This window comes from Eschrichtius robustus, chromosome 1, assembly GCF_028021215.1.
Source record: "Eschrichtius robustus isolate mEscRob2 chromosome 1, mEscRob2.pri, whole genome shotgun sequence".
In the NCBI taxonomy this organism is placed as follows: Eukaryota; Metazoa; Chordata; class Mammalia; order Artiodactyla; family Eschrichtiidae; genus Eschrichtius; species Eschrichtius robustus.
In genome coordinates, this window is record NC_090824.1 from 67,338,676 (window position 1) to 67,362,963 (window position 24,288).

Here is a 24,288-nt window from a genome sequence, read left to right on the forward strand (position 1 = left end):
GCTTAGCGACTAAAACTCTTCATTGAATTTTTGGATTAACAAAGATATCTAATATCTTAATTTTAGAGAAGAGGAAGCAGGGACCAAGAGATCTAGGGGTCTTATGGATGGGCTCCTCCCAGGACTTGCTATTGTGATGTTACAACATGTCAATAAGGAAGAACTCCAGCAGAGAAGTAGGATTACTATGTATTACTTCCCTTTCCTATAAAATGGAGTATCAAGTTACCTCTCAGATTGAAAATACTTCAAACAAAATGTTTTGGATTTTGATAAATTTAACTCTGTATTTCTTTTTTTCTTTAATATTTTATTTATTTATTTATTTATTTATTTTGGCTGTGCTGAGTCTTAGTTGCGGTGGCACACAGGATCTTTTAGTTGTGGCATGTGGGCTTCTTAGCTGTGGCATGTGAACTCTTAGTTGTGGCATGCATGCGGGATCTAGCTCCCCAACCAGGGATTGAACCCAGGTCCCCTGCACTGGGAGCGCGTAGGCTTACCCACTGAACACCAGGGAAGTCTCAACTCTGTATTTCTTAAATTAGGTTTTGTCAATTCTTGTTGGACATCTGATTTCCAGTGAAAACTGTGGAAGACATACGGAGATAAGTTATTCTCATATATTTTTCCCTCTTCCGAAGAGTAGTGATCTCCTAATAGCTTTGCACTAGGACTCAAGTGATAAGCCTGTAAGCACTCTTACAGGGTCAAATACAATGTTACAGATTTTTAAATTCAAATCAAACTAAAGGAATTGAGAATTAAAATTTGATTTGCTAATGGCTCCTATAGTTTTATGCCAAACAAAGAAGAAACAAACAAACAAAACCCAACTGGGATTCAGAGGTATCTCACTTTATACAAAAGTCTATAGACTTCCCTGGTGGTCCAGTGGTTAAGACTCTGCGCTTCCACTGAAGGCGACACAGGTTTGATCCCTGGTTGGGGAACTAAGATCCCACATGCCACGTGGCCAAAAAAAAAGGTCTATAGAAGTATAAAGTCTATAAAAAAGTTGACTATAAATTAAAATGCAATACCCAAATTATGGAAAATGTTTCTATAAAACCATCACTCCATAGTTTACCTGCAATTAACATGTTTCAACATTATATAGTCTTTTACTTTAATGTTCACATTACCTGGGGGGAAAAATTAGTAACCATGTGGAATTTTTCCTAAAAAATATGTAAGAAAATAATACTACAGGGGGGTGGAATCAAGATGGTGTACTAGGAGGATGCAGAATTTGTGTCTCCTCACAACTAGGGCATCTACCAGGCACTGGTGGGGGACCACAGACACCTAAGAGGATGGGAGGAACCCCCAGCAACTGGGTAGGATGTGGGCTGTGGGGGGAGTGAGGGGGAGGAGAAGTGGAGGCGGCATGGGACTGGCACCCCTGAGGGGCAGCTGGGGGAGCGGAAGGGATCCCACGTCCCAAGGGGAAATTGGGGAACCACTGGGAGGGCAGAGGATCAAAAGGGAGTGTGGCCAGGTTTCCCTGCCCACTTGGGCCCCCAGGAACCTGCTGAGGTCCCAAGCCTGATCCTCTGCCCACCTAGGCCCCCTCCAGCTGCGCAGGTCCTGAGGGAGTGGGAGGGTGGGAAGGAGGAGCAAAAGTAAAGTCTGGACCTATGGGACCGGCACCCCTGAGGGGGAGCTGCGGGAGGGGAGGAGTTCCTACACACAGTGGGACCCATCCATGGTTAGGGGTCCAGCAGCGCCCAGGGAGACCCTGGGGGAGACACTGTGGGAAGGGTGAAAAGGAACGGAAGAGAACGCGGCCAATGCTTTCCCTGTCCATTTAGGCTCTGGGAACCCTGTTGGGCTCCCGGGCCTAATCCTGTGCCCTCGGAGCCTCCCTCCTGCCATGCAGAGCCCAAGCCCCGCCTCTACACCCCCACCTAGGGCACTGCCTCCAAACTCCAGAACTCCACACTCAGAGGCCCTCATTTCGACATCTGCCTCTCCCCTTCTGTGCAGGTCCTAAGCAGAGGCCCCGCCCCACGCTTGAACGTAACCCACCTAGGCCACACCTCATGCTCAAACGTCACCACCCCCGCCTGCCTAGGTCCCACCCCACCCTAAACCCCGCCTCTGCCTAAGTTCCAACCCCTGCCTAAACTCCACCCCCATAGCCAAGGCTCTTTTTTTCTTTTTTCTTTTCTCTTTTTTCCTCTTTTAGATTGGGGTTCTGTTTTACCTTGCTGATTCATTGTTGTTGATTCTTCTATATTTTTATTTTTCATAATAAATCTTTTATTTTTCTAATTTTATTTTATTCTTTATACTTTGTTATTGTTCTCTCTTTTTGGCTTGTTCCCCGCCTCCTTTTTTTTCTCTTTTTCTGTTGTGGTTTTATTTTACCTTGTTGCAGTTCTTTCAATTATAGTTTTATTTTTCCTAATATATTTTTATCTTTCTAATTTTATTTTGTTTTAAATTCTTTGATATTGTACTGCTCCTTTTTCTCTTTCTTTCTTTCTTCCTTTTTTTTTTTTTTGCTGCACCACAAGGCTTGCGGGATCTTGGTTCCCAGGCTGGCGGTCGGGCTCAAGCTCCTGTGGTAGGAGCTCCAAGTCCAAACTGCTGGACTAACAGAGAAACTCAAACCCCAGGGAATATCAATCGGAGTGACGACTCCCGTAGGTCCTCACCTCAGCACAAAGACCCGGCTCTATCTAACTGCCTGTAAACTCCAGTACTGGACGTCTCAGGCCAAACAACCAGTAAGACAGGAAAACAGCACCACCCATTAAAAAAAAAAAAAGAAACGACAAAAAAAAAACGTTACAGATAAGGGAGCAAGGTAAAAACCTACAAGACCAAATAAATGAAGACGAGATAGGCAACCAACCTGAAAAAGAGTTCAGAGTAATGATACTAAAGATGATCCAAAATCTTGGACACAGAATGGAGAAAATACAAGAAACATTTAACAAGGATCTAGAAGAACTACAGAGCAAACAAACAGTGATGAACAACACAATTACTGAAATTAAAAATACCCTAGAAGGACTCAATAACAGAGTAACTGAGGCAGAAGAATGGATAAGTGAGCTGGAAAATAAAATGGTGGAAATAACTGCCAGGGAGCAGAATAAAGAAAAAAGAATGAGAAGAATTGAGGACAGTCTCAGAGACCTCTGGAACAACATTAAACGCAACAACATTCGAATTATAGGGTCCCAGAAGAAGAAGAGAAAAAGAAAGGGTCTGAAAAAATATTTGAAAAGATTAGAGTCAAAAACTTCTCTAACATGGGAAAGGAAAATAGTCAATCAAGTCCAGGAAGCACAGAGAGTACCATACAGGATAAACCCAAAGAGAAACACGCCAAGACACATACTAATCAAACTATCAAAAATTAAATACAAAGAAAAAATATTAAGAGCCACAAGGGAAAAGCAACAAATAACATACAAGGGAGTCTCCATAAGGTTACCAGCTGATCTTTCAGCAGAAACTCTGCAAGGCAGAAGGGAGTGGCAGGACATATTTAAAGTGATGAAAGGGAAAAGCCTACAACCAAGATTACTCTACCAGCACGGATCTCATTCAGATTCGATGGAGAAGTTAAAACCTTCACAGATAAGCAAAAGTTAAGAGAATTCAGCACCACCAAACCAGCTTTACAACAAATGCTAAAGGAACTTCTTTGGCAGGAAACACAAGAGAAGGAAAATGCCTACAATAACAAACCCAAAACAATTAAGAAAATGGTAATAGGAACATACATATCAATAATTACCTTAAATGTAAATGGATTAAATGCTCCAACCAAAAGACATAGACTGGCTGAATGGATACAAAAACAAGACCCATATATATGCTGTCTACAAGAGACCCACTTCAGACCTAGGGACACATACAGACTGAAAATGAGGGGATGGAAAAAGATATTCCATGCAAACGGAAATCAAAAGAAAGCTGGAGTAGCAATACTCATATCAGACAAAATAGACTTTAAAATAAAGACTATTACAAGAGACAAAGAAGGACACTAAATAAGGATCAAGGGAGCAATCCAAGAAGAAGATATAACAATCATAAATATTTATGCACCCAACATAGGAGCACCTCAGTATATAAGGCAAATGCTAACAGCCATAAAAGGGGAAATCGACAGTAATACAATAATAGTTGAGAACTTTAACACCCCACTTTCACCAGATCATCCAAAATGAAAATAAATAAGAAAACAAAAGCTTTAAATGACACATTAAACCAGATGGACTTAATTGATATTTACAGGACATTCTATCCAAAAACAGAATACACGTTCTTCTCAAGTGCTAATGGAACATTCTTCAGGATACACCATATCCTGGGTCACAAATCAAGCCTTGGTAAATTTAAGAAAACTGAAATCGTATCAAGTATCTTTTCCAACCATAACGCTATGGGACTAGATATAAATTACAGGAAAAGAACTGTAAAAAATACAAACACATGGAGGCTAAACAATATGTTACTTAATAACCAAGAGATCACTGAAGAAATCAAAGAGGAAATCAAAAAATATCTAGAAACAAATGACAATGAAAAGACGACGACCCAAAACCAATGGGATGCAGCAAAAGCAGTTCTAAGAGGGAAGTTTATAGCAATACAATCCTACCTCAAGAAACAAGAAAAACCTCAAATAAACAACCTAACCTTACACCTAGAGCAATTAGAGAAAGGAGAACAAAAAAACCCCAAAGTTAGCAGAAGGAAAGAAATCATAAAGATCAGATCAGAAATCAATGAAAAAGAAATGCAGGAAACAATAGCAAAGATCTATAAAACTAAAAGCTGGTTCTTTGAGAAGATAGGCAAAATTGATAAACCATTAGCCAGACTCATCAAGAAAAAAGGGAGAAGACTCAAGTCAACAGAATTAGAAATGAAAAAGGAGAAGTAACAACTGACACTGCAGAAACACAAAGGCTCATGAGAGATTACTACAAGCAACTATATGCCAATAAAACGGACAACCTGGAAAAAATGAACAAATTCTTAGAAAAGCACAACGTTCTGAGACTGAACCAGGAAGAAACAGAAAATATAAACAAGACCAATCACAAGCACTGAAATTGAAACTGTGATTAAAAATCTTCCAAAAAAAAAACCCCCAGGACCAGGAGGCTTCACAGGCGAAGTCTATCACACATTTAGAGAACAGCTAACACCTATCCTTCTCAAACTCTTCCAAAATATAGCAGAGGGAGGAACACTCCCAAACTCATTCTATGAGGCCACCATCACCCTGATACCAAGACCAGACAAAGATGTCACAAAGAAAGAAAACTGCAGGCCAATATCTCTGATAAACATAGATACAAAAATCCTCAACAAAATACTAGCAAACAGAATCCAACAGCACATTAAAAGGATCATACACCATGATCAAGTGGGGTTTATCACAGGAATGCAAGGATTCTTCAATATACGCAAATCAATCAATGTGATACACCATATTAACAAATTGAAGGATAAAAACCATATGATAATCTCAATAGATGCAGAAAAAGCTTTTGACAAAATTCAACACCCATTTATGATAAAAACTCTCCAGAAAGTAGGCATAGAGGGAACCTGCCTCAACATAATAAAGGTCGTATATGACAAACCCACAGCCAACATCGTTCTCAATGGTGAAAAACTGAAACCATTTCCACTAAGATCAGGAACAAGACAAGGTTGCCCACTCTCACCACTATTATTCAACATAGTTTTGGAAGTTTTAGCCAAGGCAATCAGAGAAGAAAAAGAAACAAAAGGAATCCAAATCGGAAAAGAAGTAAAACTGTCACTGTTTGCAGATGACATGATACTATACATAGAGAATCCTAAAGATGCTACCAGAAAATTACTAGAGCTAATCAATGCATTTGGTAGAGTAGCAGGATACAAAATTAATGCACAGAAATCTCTTGCATTCCTATACACTAACAACAAAAAATCAGAAAAAGAAATTAAAGGTAAAGGGAATGAAATCAACACCGCCGCCCCCCCCTCCCCAGCTGCCTGGTGCAATACTGACTCATTCCAGATTGAAAGGATAGTTGTAAAACCACTACCAAATTTGGCAAAAAAAAAAAAAAGAAAAAAAAAAAGAAATTAAGGAAACACTGCCATTTACCACTGAAACAAAAAGAATAAAATACCTAGGAATAAACCTACCTAAGGAGACAAAAGACCTGTATGCAGAAAACTGTAAGACACTGATGAAAGAAAGTAAAGATGATACAAACAGATGGAGTGATATACCATGCTCTTGGATTGGAAGAATCAACATTGTGAAAATGAATATACTACCCAAAGCAATCTACAGATTCAGTGCAATCCTTATCAAACTGCCAATGGCATTTCTCACAGAACTAGAACAAAAAATTTCACAATTTGTATGGAAACACAAAGGACCCCGAATAGTCAAAGCAATCGTGAGAAAGAAAAATGGAGCTGGAGGAATCAGGCTCCCAGACTTCAGACTATACTATAAAGCTACAGTAATCAAGACAGTTTGGTACTGGCACAAAATCAGAAATATAGATCAATGGAACAGGATAGAAAGCCCAGAGATAAACCCACGCACATATGATCACCTTATCTTTGATAAAGGAGGCAAGCGTACACAATGGAGAACAGACAGCCTCTTCAATAAATGGTGCTGGGAAAACTGGACAGCTACATGTAAAAGAATGAAATCAGAACACTCCCTAACACCATACACAAAAATAAACTCAAAATGGATTGAAGACCTAAATGTAATAAGGCCAGACACCATAAAACGCTTAGAGAAAAACATAGGCAGAACACTCTATGACATAAATCACAGCAAGATCCTTTTTGACCCACCTTCTAGAGAAATGGAAATAAAAACAAACATAAACAAATGGGACCTAATGAAACTTAAAAGCTTTTGTACAGCAAAGGAAAACATAAACAAGATGAAAAGACAACCCTCAGAATGAGAGAAAATATTTGTAAAGGAAGCAACTTACAAAGGATTAATTTCTAAAATATACAAGCAGCTCATGCAGCTCAATATCAAAAAAACAAACAACCCAATCCAAAAATGGGCAGGAGACCTAAATAGACATTTCTCCAAAGAAGATATACAGATTGCCAACAAACACGTGAAAGGATGCTCAACATCACTAATCATGAGAGAAATGCAAATCAAAAGTACAATGAGGTATCAACCTCACACCAGTTAGAATGGGCATCATCAAAAAATCTACAAATGATAAATGCTGGAGAGGGTGTGGAGAAAAGGGAACCCTCTTGCACTGTTGGTGGGAATGTAAATTGATACAGCCACTATGGAGAACAGCATGGAGGTTCCTTAAAAAACTAAAAATAGAACTACCAGATGACCCAGCAATCCCACTACTGGGCATATACCCTGAGCAAACCATAATTCAAAAGGAGTCATGTACCACAATGTTCATTGCAGCACTATTTACAATAGCCAGGACATGGAAGCAACCTAAGTGTCCATTGACAGATGAATGGATCAAGAAGATGTAGTACATATATACAATGGAATATTACTCAGCCATTAAAAGAAATGAAATTGAGTTATTTGTAGTGAGGTGGATGGACCTAGAGTCTGTCATACAGGGTGAAGTAAGTCAGAAAGAGAAAAACAGATACAGTATGCTAACACATATATACGGAATCAAAAAAAAAAATGGTTCTGATGAACCTAGGGGCTGGACAGGAATAAAGACACAGACGTAGAGAATGGACTTGAGGACACGGGGAGAGGGAAGGGTAAGCTGGGACGAAGCGAGAGAGTAGCACTGACATATATACACTACCAAATATAAAATAGATAGCTAGTGGGAAGCAGCTGCATAGCACACGGAGATCAGCTTGATGCTTTGGGACCACGTAGAGGGGTGGGATAAGGAAGGTGGGAGGGAGAGGCAAGAGGGAGGGGATATGGGGATATACGTTATGCATATAGCTGATTCACTTTGTTATACAGCAGAAACTACCACAAGACTGTAAAGCAATTATACTCCAATAAAGATGTTTAAAAAAAAAGAAAAGAATACTATAAAACTACAGTTATATATTGAAGTTATTATTTAAGATCTTCTTAATTAAATAAAGTGTGTCTTGAGTTAAAATGAAGCAGTATTAAAAGCTACATTAACATTTTTCAGTCCTGAAGAGATCATTTAGAAAATTATGGCTCCATTTTGCAGATCATTGCTTTAAAAGAAACAATGAAACACAAAAATTACTGTATTAAACCTTAATTTGAGGATCAGTTTACTCAACCAACAGGATCTTTTTTGTTAGTGACATGGCCACAACTAACTCTAATTCAAATGAGTAATTAATGCTCCTGATATTTGATGGTGGTCATGAAAGAATCCGCTGCTGTAACCTGAGAGGCATTATTCACCCTTTGTGATAAGATGTCCTAATATCCCAACAAAACAACTCTTGAAGAGAGATAATAACAATAGAAAACACACAGTGCTTACCAAACAACCAGGCGCTGTTTCGAATGCTTTACCTACACTCATTTAATCCTCATAATAGCTTTATGAGTTAGAGACTGTTTTTATCTTCACTTCACAGATATGAAAACTTAGTCACTTGCCAAAGGTCACCAAGTAAAACGGCAGAGGAAGGACCCAATCATGTTAGCCAGGCTCCAGTGTCTGTGCTCTCACCCACTGCTCTTTACCTCCAGGTTTGCCTCAAGACTCCAGTAATTCAGTGACGGCTGTAATATGACCATGGACGTACAATTTCACTCTCCATTCACTAGCGTAAATCTAGGTCTACCCAGTTTGTACCCTCTATTCAAAGGCTTTCACTGGCTAATGGCTACATGTGCATATTTTGGCAGGTTTACTCTTGACCCCAGAGTGTATCACAAAAGGTGCAATTCTAACAGACTATTCGCTTTCAGTTGATCTCAACAGGGAGCCTAAAGCCTATGAAGTGGCTTAATCAGATAATGTGAAACTTTAGGACAGAAAAGCTCATACTACTGCATTTATTACAGTGTGTTTAACATTTGTAATCAGACCTAAACTTCCAAAATTCTTATGTCTGACTCGCTCTCTTAGTGAGTTCAGCTAATCTTCCTTTCTACTTCCAATAAATAAAACATACCCAGCAAATGCTGTCCAAGGCAAGTTTTCAGACACGCATCTGAATTTAGTATCATTCTTGTTCCGATCAGGTGTCAGGGTAAACACAGAGCCTTTCAGGTGGACTGCTTGGCTGCCCTTTGTCCAGGAGCACTTTTTGCTTTACTGAATTTCACAGTAAAGTACAGGAACATGTTACAGCTCCTGGCTGAAAATGTAAATAGGAGAGTAAAGTTGTCAGACAAGAGCCTGCCCAACTGTTCCCAGAGGATATTATTCATACTTAAATTTACACTCACTTATATCTCACATCTCTGAATAGCAAAAATGTCACAATTATTTTAGCAGTGATCAAATAAGTTATTTCAATAGCAGGGCTCTAATAAATAAATTTAGGTTAACTAGCAGGCAGTTTAAACTTTAAAATGCCAAGAGTGCAGAGAAGCAAGGGAGTGGTGTTAGTAGCAGAGCAGTTTTGGAAGTTCCCGGGATCCCCTTACAAAAAACAGTGAGAGCCACGAGGATGGAAAAAAAGAAAAAACTATACAGTACCATCTTTACCAAAAACCAAGGGAAAAACATCCCCTCGAACTCCAGAACACTAACTACCCTTAGCAACTAGAATGGGGGAACCACACCTGTGCTAGCAGAAGTGGAGGTTTGAAAATGTGGTCCTGTAAGGGTCAAAAGAGCCAAGGAACCCAGAAATCACCAAGTCATCATCCAAAGGAAGGGCACCCCCCCTCCTTGACGTGGGAACCCCAGGAGGGAATCTAAGTATCACACTGAGAACTGGGAGGAGATCTGGCAGGATCTCTTTTGCCAATGAGTGCAAGGAAAGGTCCCAACCAGGACCCCGAAGGCTCGGCAACATCCAGTGGAAGCTCTTTAATAGAAACACTCCCGCGCTGAGCAGAAACTGTTGAGAGTAGAGCACGATATATGTGTTAAAAGACAGCTAGCTAGCTAGCTAAGGCTGACAACAGCTAGATCAGGCTGATCAAGTTTAGTACATTACAGTACTAAAACTGAGACAACTAGACATTATGTGCTGCCTGGTGTGATGCAATAGAAAGTACATTGCATCCCCAATGGAGAAATATTTTTACCAAAAAAAATTAAAACCTGAATCAAACCTAGCCTCTAGATCTAACTCCTAGTTTACAGACAATATGGAGGAGAAAGGAATATGCTAAATAATACAATAAAAATGCAACCAGCCAAATGTGGGAAATTCTGCAGGATAAATAACCTCACCTCTTCAACAAATAAATGGCATGACGATGTGGGGGTGAGGGGGGAGACAAATGTAAAAAAGACCTAAAGATACAGCAAATAAAGGAAATATATAGATTTTGTTTGGATCCTGATTTGAAATCACCAACTCTTAAAAAAAATTTTTTTTAGATAATTGGGGGAAATTGACGATGGACTAGGGATTATACTGTGTAATGGAATTACCACTAATTTTACTGGTGTGATAATGGTATTGTGGTATGTTGAAAATAAAAAGGTCCTAATCTGTTAAAGATACCTAGAGAAGTATATACCAATGAAATAATATGATGTCTGGGATTTACTTTAAATTATTCCGAGGGCCGGCCATGGAAGTGTGAGGGAGGCCACGAATTCCATTTCAAGGTATCTTTGAGCTTGTTGAGTAGACGCCATAAGCAAGGCTCACCCTCCTGAGTTGAAAAATTTATGGACAAGAAGTTATCACTGAAATCAAATGGTGGTGGACATGTCCAAGGAATCTTTGGGGATTTGATTCCTTTATGAATCTTGCAATAGATGAATGTGCAGAGACAGCAATTGGTGGGTGACAGAACAATACTGGAATGGCAGTATAAGGGAAAATAGTATCATCATGTTAGAAGCCTTGGAATGAGTATAAACAAAGGTTGTGTTCATCAAAGAAATCAATTGCTTCCTCATGTCCCATCTCCAAAGGGCCTGTTTTACTATCATATAAAAAATATCATATAAAAAACTCAGCCATAAAAAGGAACGAAATTGAGTCATTTGTTGAGACGTGGATGGATCTAGAGACTGTCATACAGAGTGAAGTAAGTCAGAAAGAGAAAAACAAATATCGTATATTAATGCATGTATGTGGAACCTAGAAAAATGGTACAGATGAGCCGGTTTGCAGGGCAGAAGTTGAGACACAGATGTAGAGAATGGACATATGGACACCAAGGGGGGAAAACTGCGGTGGGGTGGGGATGGTGGTGTGCTGAATTGGGCGATTGGGATTGACATGTATACACTGATGTGTATAAAATTGATGCCTAATAAGAACCTGCAGTATAAAACAACAAACAAACAAAACAACTAATACTAAACTTTCATTGGGTTATTTGTATGGAAATATGTTAATATAAATGTTTCAGACATTACATGAAATTTCTAAAAATCTTATATGTTCTGGTATAATGTTATAAGTAATAATCCTAGTTATTACTTTAAAATGTATATCTCAGAAATAACTAATTTTCTTGTCAACTGCATTATTATGAACTTTCATCAAATCTTTAACAGTGGTCATTTTTAAGTCTTTTGTCATTTACAGACAGTTCTGGGTGTACTCTGATGCTTTTGCAAATATGTTCCTATAAAAGGCTTTCATCTTCAAGAAATTCATGGGAAAGACTCTGACAAGTACAGGTTTCTGGTAACTGACTGTACTGCTGAACTGAATGAATAAGCATTTTCAGAACTCTAATGAAAAACTGATGAACTCATAAAAGTGCTAACAAAAGATCAAGATGAAAAAAAAAAATTAATTACATGGGACTGAGTGAACTGATGAGGATGAGTGTAATTTTTGTGACTTTCTGTCTGAATTAAAAAAAAAAAAAATCCCACAAGGACTCAGAGGCAAAGAATATACAAATCAATTTTCACTGCAAAGTAAAGGAGCTGTTACAGTGGAGGATTACTGGACTGAATGTCAATATTATGACATAGTATGAGTGTGTTTCATGTTTGGTAATTGCAATCGTTGTTGCTTTTGTTGTGGTCATCCATGTACAATGCTTGGTGTCAGTCTATTTATCTCTTGTAAAAATAAAATACAGTGTGTGTGTGTGAAAAAAAAAAAAAAGAAATGTAATGATTGCTAATCTGAGATGTTATAAGAATCAGAGAACAGCTGTGGTGAAAAGATGTTGTCTGATTGGGATTGAAGTGTAGAAACTGGAGTTACAGCAGAGAGAACACCTTTGTGCTAAATAGATTGAATATTATTTTAAACTGGGAAAATAAATTTACAATCAACTTAGGACAAATTGAAGCTTAACTGAATTCAATAGGTATATGTATATATGAGTGTGTATATACATACATCTATCTACATAATGCATGTATACATAATGCTAATAAATATGCTTAATGTAAAAATCGTGAAGAGCTTGTTAGGTAGAGTTTATGTCAGGAAGAAATTTCTTGAAGTACATGGCAGGGATTAGGAGTAGATTCTGTTTCAGAGATCATAGGGGTAGGTAAATAAAAATATCTTTTAATAAAATTTTATATTACATAGTTAAAAAAAAATTGAGCAGTGTACATTTTCATATTAAACTTTCTTGTTAAACTTTTTTAATAGTCAAAAACAAATTCTTCACACAGAAAAAAAGGGGAATAGATGAAATAAGAATGGCAAAATCTTGATAACTGTTGAAAATGGCAGTTCATTAGACTTTTTTTTTCTACTTTTGCATGACTGAAATCCAAAATAAAAAGTTAAATAAAAATGTCTAGGGACTTCCCTGGTGGTCCACTGGTTAAGACTTGAAGCTTCTACTGCCGGGGGGCATGGGTTCAATCCCTGGTCGGGGAACTGAGACACCACATGCTGTGTGGCCAAAAAAAAAAAAAGTCTTACGCACAACATGATTTACAACATCCGATTACTATATTGAAAGCTATAATACAAAAGGAGCAATAGGAGTTACTTTAAAATGCTCTAAGGAATTCTTTAATCTTTTTTTGTAGGGTAATTGTCAGGTACTTTAGGTTAGTCTATTAATAGACAAAACTAAAGGTTACCATCTTTAAAAATGTTACCATAAAAAAATAAGGTTTTGTGAATTTTTGCCAAATTTAAAACATTTTCCAAAGAAAACACTATCTTTAGCAGAGATTTCCCAGGCAAGGTGTCCACGTCTGGTACCATTCTTCTGAACATTCTCCCCTGCTGCTCCAACAGGAGACAACCCACATTTCCAAGATTGTTAAATTATTACCTAGGAAAGTTTTGGCAATTTCCCATTCAGTCACATTTTCCAGTCATTTGGTTCTCATGTTTATAGACCTGGCTGTTCACTTTTAGCCAATGTTCAGGAGTGACTTGGCTCCAGGCAATCCTTTTTTGTTTTTTTCCTTTCAATTTTGACATCTCTATGAGTTAGCTGTTATACAGTATTATCACAGGCTACTGCTTTCTGACTCATATTACCCAGGAGACAATTCAGGAATGAACTTGGACTAGAATTTTATATAGCATGCAGAGTTTCCTGAAGGTCTTGGTGCCTATTTTTCTGTAATCTGTGAAGGTCCTTTTCCTTTTCTTTTCCACACAATATACTATTTGAATAGTTCAGGTATCCTGCATATATTTCTATACTTTTCTTAGCCACAAGCAACTGCTTTAATGAGAAGTAGGTATCTGATCTTATTATGCTGGTTAAACCACAGTGCAGGTCAAAGCTGCCTCCTTTTCTGTTCCATCTCCATTATACACTTTGCTTGTTTGGTTTTTGAACACATGCCAACTCTTCTCAAAGATATTTCTCTGGGCTCTAATATTCATTTGTTTTCTATATTTATAAATGTAAACACTATGTAATTTCCCCAAGTGACTGAATCACCCTGAAACTACCTAAAAAATGATTTCAGAAGTGCAAATGATTTGGGAGCCAGAGGTAGTATTATTAAATCCATTGACAGGACAGAAGGAGGCAGAACTGTAAAGGGAGACTTTATTTCTTGTTTCCAAATAAACATGTATACTCACTGATGTAAGAGTAGGAACACTTCCTATTCTACTAAGGGCTGCGGAAGTGACCCAGAACTCTTATCTCAGCTTTCTCTCCTCATAGAGATACGAATACTTGTCACAATCTTTTCAGATGATGGAAAAAGATGACTAGATCAGTGATTGTGAACCAGTCTGAGCTTTGTTAGTAGGATGTCAGGTACATAGTCAGCAAGGCATGAAAGTGGATGTTTAGGAAACTGACTATGGACTAGGGTTAGACCGTACAATGGAATTACCATTAATTTTATAGGTGTGATAATGGTATAGTGGTATGTTAAAAAAAAATCTGTTAAAGATACCTAGAGAAGTATGTACCAATGAAATAATATGATGTCTGGGAAGGAATTCACATAGTTCTCAAAGTCAGGGTCAAAACACTTTGTACATCAGGTATTGCAATAACTGGGAAGAAGGCATCTGAGTGTTAACCACTCTGATGTATTTAAAAGACTAGAATTCCTTAACATACTTTTGCTGATATAATATATGCACATGAAATGTGACAAGTCTCTTTTTGGTCAGGTAGAATAAAAACACAGGTGTCTAAGATTAGCTAATGGGGAAAAAAAACCCCTTAAAATTCTAAACTGATTAAAGATATAAATAGGCAGGCATTGAAACTGAGAGAATCAATGGGAGTGGAGGATAAATGAACAAGACTGATGAAAGGACAGAACAAACAGGAAGTTTCAAAGGTTGATGCTGAAAAGAGGAAATGACTCAGTCACAGTTTAGGAAGGGAATTCCAGTTAGGTGAGTTGTAGGTGAGCCTGGGAAAGCTCATTACCTACAGAGAACAAGATTCTAGGAGCTCACTGCAGACTGTCCTTGGAGTCATGTACACAAAGCATAACATCAATACTGTAAAAAATAATCTCCCAATAGAGGAGAAAATTTTGGTGTCTTTTACTATTAGTGCTCATGACAGTTCTGGTCATTGAACCTCAAGAGATAATTGGTACAATGGTAGCAAAAACTGGTAAAAAAAAGATTGAGGTGAAGGAAAAATATTCATATTAGTCTAGTATGAATTTAAGTTATTCATCAAACATTTATTGGGGATTTCACTGTCCCAGGCACTGGGGGTACAGTTTTCAACAAGAGGGGCATAGGTCCTGCCCCTCTAGGAGGCTACAATCCTGCAGATAAATGACTATGATCTGGGAAGAATATGGTTTAGGATTGCATTGCTGACATTTATAAAACCATGGACAAAGTGAATCCAGACATGTTCAACTGGAATTCTTCAAATAGGGAGTGTAAGAGACAGATCTGGATAAGACTTTGAGGAAGTAAGGGTACTTGGTGCTAAGTAATTTGCCTAAAACTAGACTGGAAAGTTTGTGAAGGCAGAGATTATGTCTGTTTGATTCACAGTGGTTCACCAGCGACTAACAGAGTATCTGAAATCTAGCAGCCAATCCAGAAATTAAAAAAAAAATAAAAGAAAGTAAATAAGTGAAGCAAAGATTTGCAGTACCTGTTATGTGACTGTCTTGCTTTCATAGTGTTTAGTATGTCACCGAGGAGTACATATATAGACAATTTAAATACAATGTAATAAGTATTAGGAGTTAAGCATGGGATACTATTAGGATACTATACTAAATAATTCATGGATCTGGAAAGCTTCTTGGAGGAAGAAATACTTGAGATGAGTTTTGAAGGAAGAAGGGAAGGAAAGCCAATTGGATACAGCATGTATTAAATTCTTGTGGAATGAAACAGCATTACACATTTGAGGAACCCAAAATGGTGCAGATTAGCTGGAGAGAACGGGGTACCATGATGGTGTGATGGTAAATTAGGCAATAAGGACTTTTATATACTATGCTAAAATTTGGGCTTTATTGTAAGTCTGGTGATCATTAATATATTTTAAGCAGGGAGTGATAGGATCAGATCTGCCTTTTGAAGATCACTCAGGCATCAGTGGTAGTGGAAGGCGGGGGAACAGTAGAGGTGGGAAGGTTTAAATTAAGACATGTATGAAGATATGGAATAGAGATAAAAGATATTACTGAGAAAGGGATTGGATGAGGGGGCCAAGTGAAGGAAAGGTACTAGAACGACTGCCAGGCCTCAGGTTTGAATGTGGTGCCACTTAATATGATAGGCAATAGAAGAGCAGACTTTGTTTTTTTTGAAGGTGAGTGGGGAGGAAAAAGGATTATAAATGCAGTCTTTACTTGAACTTGACGTACCAGCAGGAAATATTAGTGGGTATGCTCCTCTTCTTTTGATGCCAATGTAAGGGAGATCAGTCACACCCTCTCACAAATTTTTCTTGATGTATATGTGTATTGAGGCAGTACAGTATTTCTGAACTTTTTATGTGCTCTGAGGCCCCTCGCAAATGAACAAGATTGAATGAGCAGGTTGTATGTTGGTTGCTATGAAATGGAGAAACAGTTCTTAACAATTCTGTGACCTCAGACCTCATTTCATATGTAAATAAAACATGGCAGCATGGGTAACAAGTCCAATCTGCTCTCCATTAAACTATAATAACAGTAAAGCAGACATGATAAAATAAGATGTACTACTTTATCTCTTGGAAATTACACCGAGTGGTCGTGTATATTCCATAGCGAAAATTTTATTGGTAGTAGAGAAGCGAAAAATTTGAATGCAATAAATGTTATATGCGATTTTCCTGCATAGCTGTAATTAATTAATCTTTTTTCCTTATGTTGTTAAATATCGTTTTTGTCCTATTTTTTAACCAAATGGTTATTAGCTACATTAACTTTTAGAAACTTACTAGTTCATTAAGGATGTTTCCGGGCAACCTAAGCACATAAACACACACGCTATGGTACTTAAACGATTAACCTTGTCTTTTATGTGTATTCACATAAATAACCCAGGAAAACATTTTTAGCCGTTCATCTAGGGTTTTAAGTTGTCTTCACAATGCTCTTATTTTCTATTTCCATCAGAAGATTCTGCTATGAATGACAATATTTGTAAGCTCATTCACGTCTAAAATATCAAATTGTTAGTTTAACCAGTCTCCTCCACAGTTTTCTTTCTCCCTCTGCCCACTATCAAGATCTAAAGATTGTCACCTTCCCTTCTCCCAAAAGAAAAATGAAGACAATCGCTACTGCTCCCCTGTCAAACTCCCCAAACACAACCCACCCCAGAATAGGAAAGAAGGGAGGCAAAGTGGTACAAGTTGCGACGCGCGACAGGGAGCACAGAATTGGGACCAAAGCCCAGAGACAGAGAATCAGTCTCCACGTCCGGGAAGATCTGGGCTCTTTGCCAAAAGAGAACGTCCCCAAAGCCCCGGGAACTGACTGGTGCTAGGAAACCAGAGAAAGAGAGAGTGACAGGCAGAGAAAGAGGCCCGACCCTCTGGGACTGCCTGAAAACACGCAAGGAATGCAAAAGAAACGTCAGGAATCCGGGACCGGCTTCGGCCGGCCAGAGCAACCAACCAGGTTAAAACCCAGCTCCAAAGGCAGGCGCACAGCTGAGACCCTTGGGTGGGGAACGGCGCTGGGGACTGACTGAGAGAGGGGTACGGATTCCTGGGAAGGCAGAGACCGACTCTCTTCCAAAGATTGGATTCGGTGGCCCACCGTCCGGACTCGGCCGCCAGACTCCCGCAGCGAGCCTGGGGGGCGGGCCTAGGGGCGGGGCCGAATCTCCTTCCCCGCCTCTAACGGCAAGCCGACTGCGTCCTCAGTACGCCTGCGTAGGGTGAGGCCGGACTCTTATTTGGCTAGTAGGCGAGCGGCGGCAGCGGCGTTCTTTACCCGGCATGCTGCGCGGGAGCGGCGGCCCTACGTCTCTCCCCTTCCCAACCCTGCCCCCCCCTTCCCCCTCCCGCCGCGGCCCCCCCTTCCCCTAAAGTGAGTGAGTGAAACTGGCAGATGGAGGAGGGACTGTAATGGCGGCGGCCGGCAGCTCCCTGCTCTGACCCACGGCAGGCATTCAGCAACAACCCCCTCCCCGCCCCTCTCCCAGCCGGCCTCCGCCCCGCCGCCAGCGCGGGGCCACCCTCTCCGGCCCTTCCCCCAGCGGTCGGCGTCTCGCCCTGCGCCCCGGCCGGGGCCCCACACACAATGGACGAGCTCGCCGGAGGCGGTGGTGGCGGCCCCGGGATGGCGGCCCCTCCACGGCAGCAGCAGGGACCTGGGGGGAACATGAGCCTTTCGCCCGGGGGGAATGGAGCGGCCGGCGGCGGGGGTCCTCCGGCCGCCGAGGGAGCGGGTCCCGCGGCAGGCCCAGAGCTGTCCCGGCCGCAGCAGTACACTATCCCAGGGATCCTGCACTACATCCAGCACGAGTGGGCTCGGTTCGAGATGGAGCGGGCGCACTGGGAGGTGGAGCGGGCCGAACTGCAGGTACCTCGCTGGGGTCGGTGTGCGGGACGGCTGCGGTGGCGGGGTTCCCGGCCGGGGGGTGGGGGGGTGGAGCCGGGACTCCCCTCAGTCGGAGCTCGAGGCCTTGGGAGGCCGAGAGAAACCTACCTGTGCGGCTCGGGGGGCGATGGTCCTGGCGACGGCTCTTCCTCTAGCCCCCCTCCCCGCTTCCCGCAGACGCTTGTTACCCAGCCCTCACTAGCTGCGCGGTGCGGGCTTCCTTGGGGCAGCCATTTTGGCTTTTAGTATGGCGTCTGCGGGGGCTCCTCCGGAGGCGGCCTGCGCTGGTCTCCGGGGCTTGGGGCCGAGTTCCTCTCTGTGAGAGAGAGTCCGGCGAGGGGCTGTTGGGCACTGAGCTTGCTCTTGTTTGTGCCTCTTGAGATGGAGAACCGGAGGAGAGGGATTGGGACGGGCATTTTACCACCTTTACCCGGATCACCCCCCTTTTCCGATTTGGCATGTCTGCCCCCCTCCCCCGGAGTTGATAACCCTTACTCCTTGACAGCCACGCTTCTTTCCAGGGCTGCTACCGAGCACAGTGGCTTGCGGCTGACCTGTGAAGTTTTCATTTCCTACCGCCAACTTTAAGTACCTTCTTACCTGGGATGCTGCCTTATTCACTTAGATTCCCTTTGAGTTCTTAGCGACTGACTTATCAGCGCTTCTCTGTACTGAATTTTTCTTTTTAGAATACCCTTCACCGTCCTCCATCCCCTTCTTTACACATAAAAAGCCAAACCAGAATATCTGTGCCGTCTTTATGAAGATTTAATATTAACTTGGAGTAAAGCGTACTTGTCTCACGTTACCAACTCACGCAGGGGAAGCAAAGTTAAATATCCTCAGGATCCTTCATAATTGAGCCGGACTCAGTCTTAAGGTGAAACTTTGATAGGTTGGTTTACCTAACTTTTGGAAGATTGTTGGTGTTTTAAGGACTTATGTCTTGTATTTCAGAAGGACTACATCTTTTTAAAAGGATTGTTCAACTCTTTTGGGTGTTTGTGTTTATTTTAAAATCATTTTCCAAGGCAAATTTAGGCTTAGAAGAAAAAAGGCATGCATCTAAGTAGTGTTGCACCTGTTCTTCAGGCTGGTATATATTTAGAATGTAAGTAGTATTGTTCGCTGACATACATGTCATATATGCCTGGGGTGAATGGTTAGGGAAATGCAGTGTTGAAAGAAGGAAGATTGGATTAGCTTAAAAAGGGTGTCCTCAAACAAATATGTATCTCTTCAGTTTGATTTTGAACCAGTCGACTTTTATTTGTCTCTACAAAGTTGGGAAAGTTAAACTTTTGAAAAGTAAGAAACAGATATTTTGACACTTTACCAAGTCTTGAGAAAGTTAATTATAAATTAACACCTGTTAGTCAATTCAGTGTTTTAGTGCTTTGATATACTATTGGGCTCTTAAAAATATAACATTTAAAAAGCTAAAGTCAAAATTGTTTTTTTGTGTGTGTAGTCTGCTTTAAAATATCTGGGATGTATAGAGTTCTGTTGATGTACAACTTTTACTACACCATGTGCAAACTTAATATTCGGTGTGACGCATTTATTTTTAAAAATTGCATTTACAAATGCATTGAGGCTTGGGCTCACTAAATAATACTTCACCAGTCCCTGATACAGTGTGTATAACCTTTGTACTGTTATAGAAAAGCTTGAATTTAAACACTTTTCAAGTTAGCAATTGCATTAGTCATTCATAAGTTTCACTGGTGTAAGTAGCTGAAAAATGTCTTGTGTCTAAATTAGTAAAAAATCTGTACAACAGTGAGGTCTATCTATATTGTCTACCCTAGCCCTTGCTTTCCCTTCTAATTCTCTTCTCCTTGACCGAAGTCTTTTAAGGAAGATTCATTTTGCTTGCTTGCTTTCAGTTATCTACTGTTGTCATATTAGTTCTGATATAGCCATTCTAAACTTTTTTTGTTCGCTTTTTTTTGAAGAAGTTCTGCAGTGTTTCTAGACTCTTATTTTTTTTCCAGGAATTTTTATTATTTCACACTGATTCTTTTGGAATAAAATGTTCATGATTGTGTGTTTTTGTTCTGTATATTTCTCTAAAATGTTTTATTGGGCTACTTAGTTAATAGGATTTCAGGTTTGCTTCTGGAATGCTGAATTTGCTTTACACGTCTTCAGTCTTTAGTAAGAATGCTTGTGAGATGCACATTTTAAAATGTATGTGTTGAATAAAAAATTTGTTGGGAAAGTTTAAGTGAAGCATGAATGGATTTAAATTGTAAACTTAATTTTAAGAAAGATAACAGAAATAAGAGAAGTTGCATATCGTTATGGTATATACATCCTTGGGTACACTGTTCATCTATACATTATTTAAAGTATTCAGTATTAAAACTATCCAATAATGAATACAACAAGCCTAAGGTATACCTCATTTTGATATAAAATTTCAGTGTGGAATTATATTTCCTGGCTTTGGAAAGGATTTTAAACTGGAAGTTTGCATTATGGTTCTCTTCCCTGTAAAAGGAATTTTGGGTAAAGGTCTTTCTTAGAAGATTGGAACTAAACCAAAGGATGTCTTAACGCTCTTTCATCTTTGTGATGGTTCCTTACCTGGGACTAAGGTAAAGCTTTGTTAATAAGGCTCTAGGACAGTGATTTCTAAAAGAGAGTGCTAGTGGTAATCACTTGTAAAACTATAAAAAGTATGCAGGCCTTTGTCTCATCCTCCAGAGATTTGGATTGATTTGGTCTAGGGTTGGGGAAAAATGGACTGCTTGTGGGATTTTGGCAGTCACATTAAATAGAAATTATAACTGCCATTTCATCAGCACTACAACCTTATGAGGTAGGTATCATTTCTATTTTACAAATGAGGAAACACAAACAGTTTAAATAACTTTGCCAGCTATAAAGTATTGCAGCTGAGATTTGAACCCAGGTTTATCTGAATCCAAAGGCTTTGTTTGGTCTTTTTACCACTCTTGAAACCATTGTGTTGTATTGTTGTTTTGGTATTTTTTGTAGAAATGGAATCTGACTTGTAATTCATTATGTGGCATACACCACTTCAGTACATTTCAAAAAAGTTTTATTGAGCCCCCATGGCATGCCAGGTCTAGTTTATATATATTGCAAATATGTCCTTATATTTTTTTCTGTAGTTAGTGTGTAATAAATGCACTTATGGTATATACAAAATGCTTGTGTGCCAACTATAAAAATATGACATAGGTAATACATAGAAAATGTAGTCCTGGAGTTTGTATTCTAAAATTACTAATTCTCCAGCAAATGTAAACTTTTAATTAGTGTTTGTGTTTGCATACTCTGGCATACAGATTTGTCATAACGTAACAGATATTGCCACCTAAAGATCTTAAGTTAATAGGAGATGTTTCAGACATAACTTGATTTCTTCATTTTTAATGGGGGGAGGTAATTGTTTCCCTTTTAATCTGTTATTGCCAGGGTTTTCTTAGGGTAGTCTAGAATAATGATTTGCAAATCCTTGTTCCTTTTCTATTACAAGATTTTTTAAAATCTACTATGAAATTATAAAAAATAAGAACAGTATGGAGATTTTTCATAAAGGTGTTCCTTTTATTCCGAGAGTTTTAGCTTTCATAAAGACTTGCTGTTATGCAGTTTTCCTTTTTCAAATGGTGGTGGCAGTAGAGTAAAAAAATTTTTATTTGATAGAATTAAGAGTCCACAATCTTATGTCATATTCTCCCTGTTTCTTTTTTGAAGTCCTTGGAAACAGAAAGTCTAGGGACCCCTAATCTAGATTTCTTTTCTCCATTTACCCCTTAATCCTGCTGTATAGTCTTTTTTTGCTCTCTCTCCTTATACCTATCTAAACACTTTGTAGAACACTTCTTTCTGTTGGTGGTTGACCTTCAAATTGCCAAATCTTGAGGCCTTCTTACAGATTATATGCACTTAACCAACACTTTCTGCTTTTGACAGTTTCTTCCTCAAAATCCTTTTCTTTGGCCTATATTCTGTGATTTCTTATTTTCCCTTTGGTCCACTTATCACTTTTCTTCATATGTTTCCTCTCCTTTGGTCTCAGTTATTGTTACTTGGGGTTCTGGTTCTTTTTGTTTTCACTGTAAATTTCGAAATATACTGTGTTTTTTGTTTTTGTTTTTTGCTGTTATTCCGATGCTTCAGTATTAAGTCCTTTAATCCTAAAAAAACCCAATGAGGTGAGCACAATTGGTTTCTTTTGTTGGTGGTGGGTTTTTTGTTTTTTTTTTTTGGGGACACTAGACTATTGGGGCCCAGAGGTTAAGTAATCTGCCTAAGATCTAAGATCGTGTAACTAGGAGTAGCAGAGCTGGGATTTAAACCTAGGCAGGCTGGCTCTAGAGGCCATGTTCTTAGTCACTACTGTATTTTTGACGTTCAGATGTCTCAGACGTATTTCTAACTTCCTGTTTAAATTTTCTACTTCAAATTCAATGCATCCATTATTCAGTTCATCTCAAATGCCTGCCTCTTTCCCCCCACAAAAGGCACTTAACAGGGCTTCCCTGGTGGCGCGGTGGTTGAGAGTCTGCCTGCCAATGCAGGGGACACAGGTTCGAGCCCTGGTCTGGGAAGATCCCACATGCCGCGGAGCAACTAGGCCCGTGAGCCACAATTGCTGAGCCTGCGCGTCTGGAGCCTGTGCTCCGCGACAAGAGAGGCCGCGATGGTGAGAGGCCCGCGCACCACGATGAAGAGTAGCCCCCACTTGCCGCAACTGGAGAAAGCCCTCGCACAGAAACGAAGACCCAACACAGCCATAAATAAATAAATAAATAAAATTTTAAAAAAATTTAAAAAAAAAGGCACTTAACATGTTAATTCTCCTTTATTCCCTGTTGTTGTTTTTTTTTTTTTAAAATAAATTTATTTTATTTATTTAGTTTTGGCTGTGTTGCGTCTTCGTTGCTGCGTGCAGGCTTTCTCTAGTTGAGGTGAGCAGGGGCTACTCTTCGATGCGGTGCACAGGCTTCTCACTGCGGTGGCTTCTCTTGTGGCGGAGCACGGGCTCTAGGTGTGCAGGCTTCAGTAGTTGTGGCACGCGGGCTCGGCAGTTGTGGTTTGTGGGCTCTAGAGCACAGGCTCAGTAGTTGTGGTGCACGGGCTTAGCTGCTCTGCGGCACGTGGGATCTTCCCAGACCAGGGCTTTAACCCGTGTCCCCTGCGTTGGCAGGTGGATTCTTAACCACTGTGCTACCAGGGAAGCCCCCCTGTTATTGCTAGTGTTTATTATCATCCTTCCCATCGGCAGATGCTAAAGAGATCAGTGGGTCCTTCTAAAAATGTTGAGTCTTTGGGTCTTATTGATTCTAGTATGATTATTCAGTGAATATATTTCAGTGTTATTTTGTGCTACGTACTGGGTATATAATGATATATGAAGCAAGGACCTTGCTGCTGGTGGAGCTTATACTTGAGAAATAATAAAATGTGATAAAATCAGAAATTAACAGGATGCTGAGAAAATAAATGGTGATGGGAAACCTGTGTAGATTGTGAGCTTTCAGGTAAATAGCTAAGCAATTATTGAGCAGTTCCTATATGCCAAGAATTATTTTAAGTTGTTAATACATATCTTAACGCATTTAATTTTTGTGAAGCCCCTAGGAGGATAAATATACTTTTAGATCTTAAGTGTGACTACCTAACCATAGGTTTTTCAGTGGAAAGGAATAACGTTAAAATAAGTTCTAAAGCAGGAAAGAACTTTGTTGGAAGTGTGAGCTGGATTTTAGTAATT

The 24,288-nt window shown here is 39.7% G+C and overlaps 2 protein-coding genes and 1 pseudogene across 6 annotated transcripts in view; 2 read left to right on the top strand and 1 right to left on the bottom strand.

Moving 5' to 3' along the window:
• Positions 1–18,798, bottom strand: part of AP4S1 (adaptor related protein complex 4 subunit sigma 1) — a 53,963-nt gene extending 35,165 nt beyond the window's left edge. The window contains exon 1 of the mRNA XM_068546608.1: positions 18,642–18,798. The gene's annotated coding sequence lies outside the window, so the exon portion shown is untranslated. The remainder of the gene's footprint in view (positions 1–18,641) is intronic.
• Positions 10,789–11,004, top strand: LOC137758535 (small nuclear ribonucleoprotein G pseudogene; annotated as a pseudogene).
• The window catches only part of STRN3 (striatin 3), a 121,915-nt gene continuing 115,253 nt past the window's right edge, over positions 17,627–24,288 (top strand). The window contains exon 1 of one of the 5 annotated variants that reach the window (XM_068546566.1): positions 17,627–18,515. In XM_068546566.1, the coding sequence (XP_068402667.1) occupies positions 18,234–18,515 (282 nt within the window). In that variant the 5' untranslated portion in view covers positions 17,627–18,233. The remainder of the gene's footprint in view (positions 18,516–24,288) is intronic. The other 4 variants (XM_068546556.1, XM_068546575.1, XM_068546584.1 and 1 more) reach the window with 4 other exon arrangements.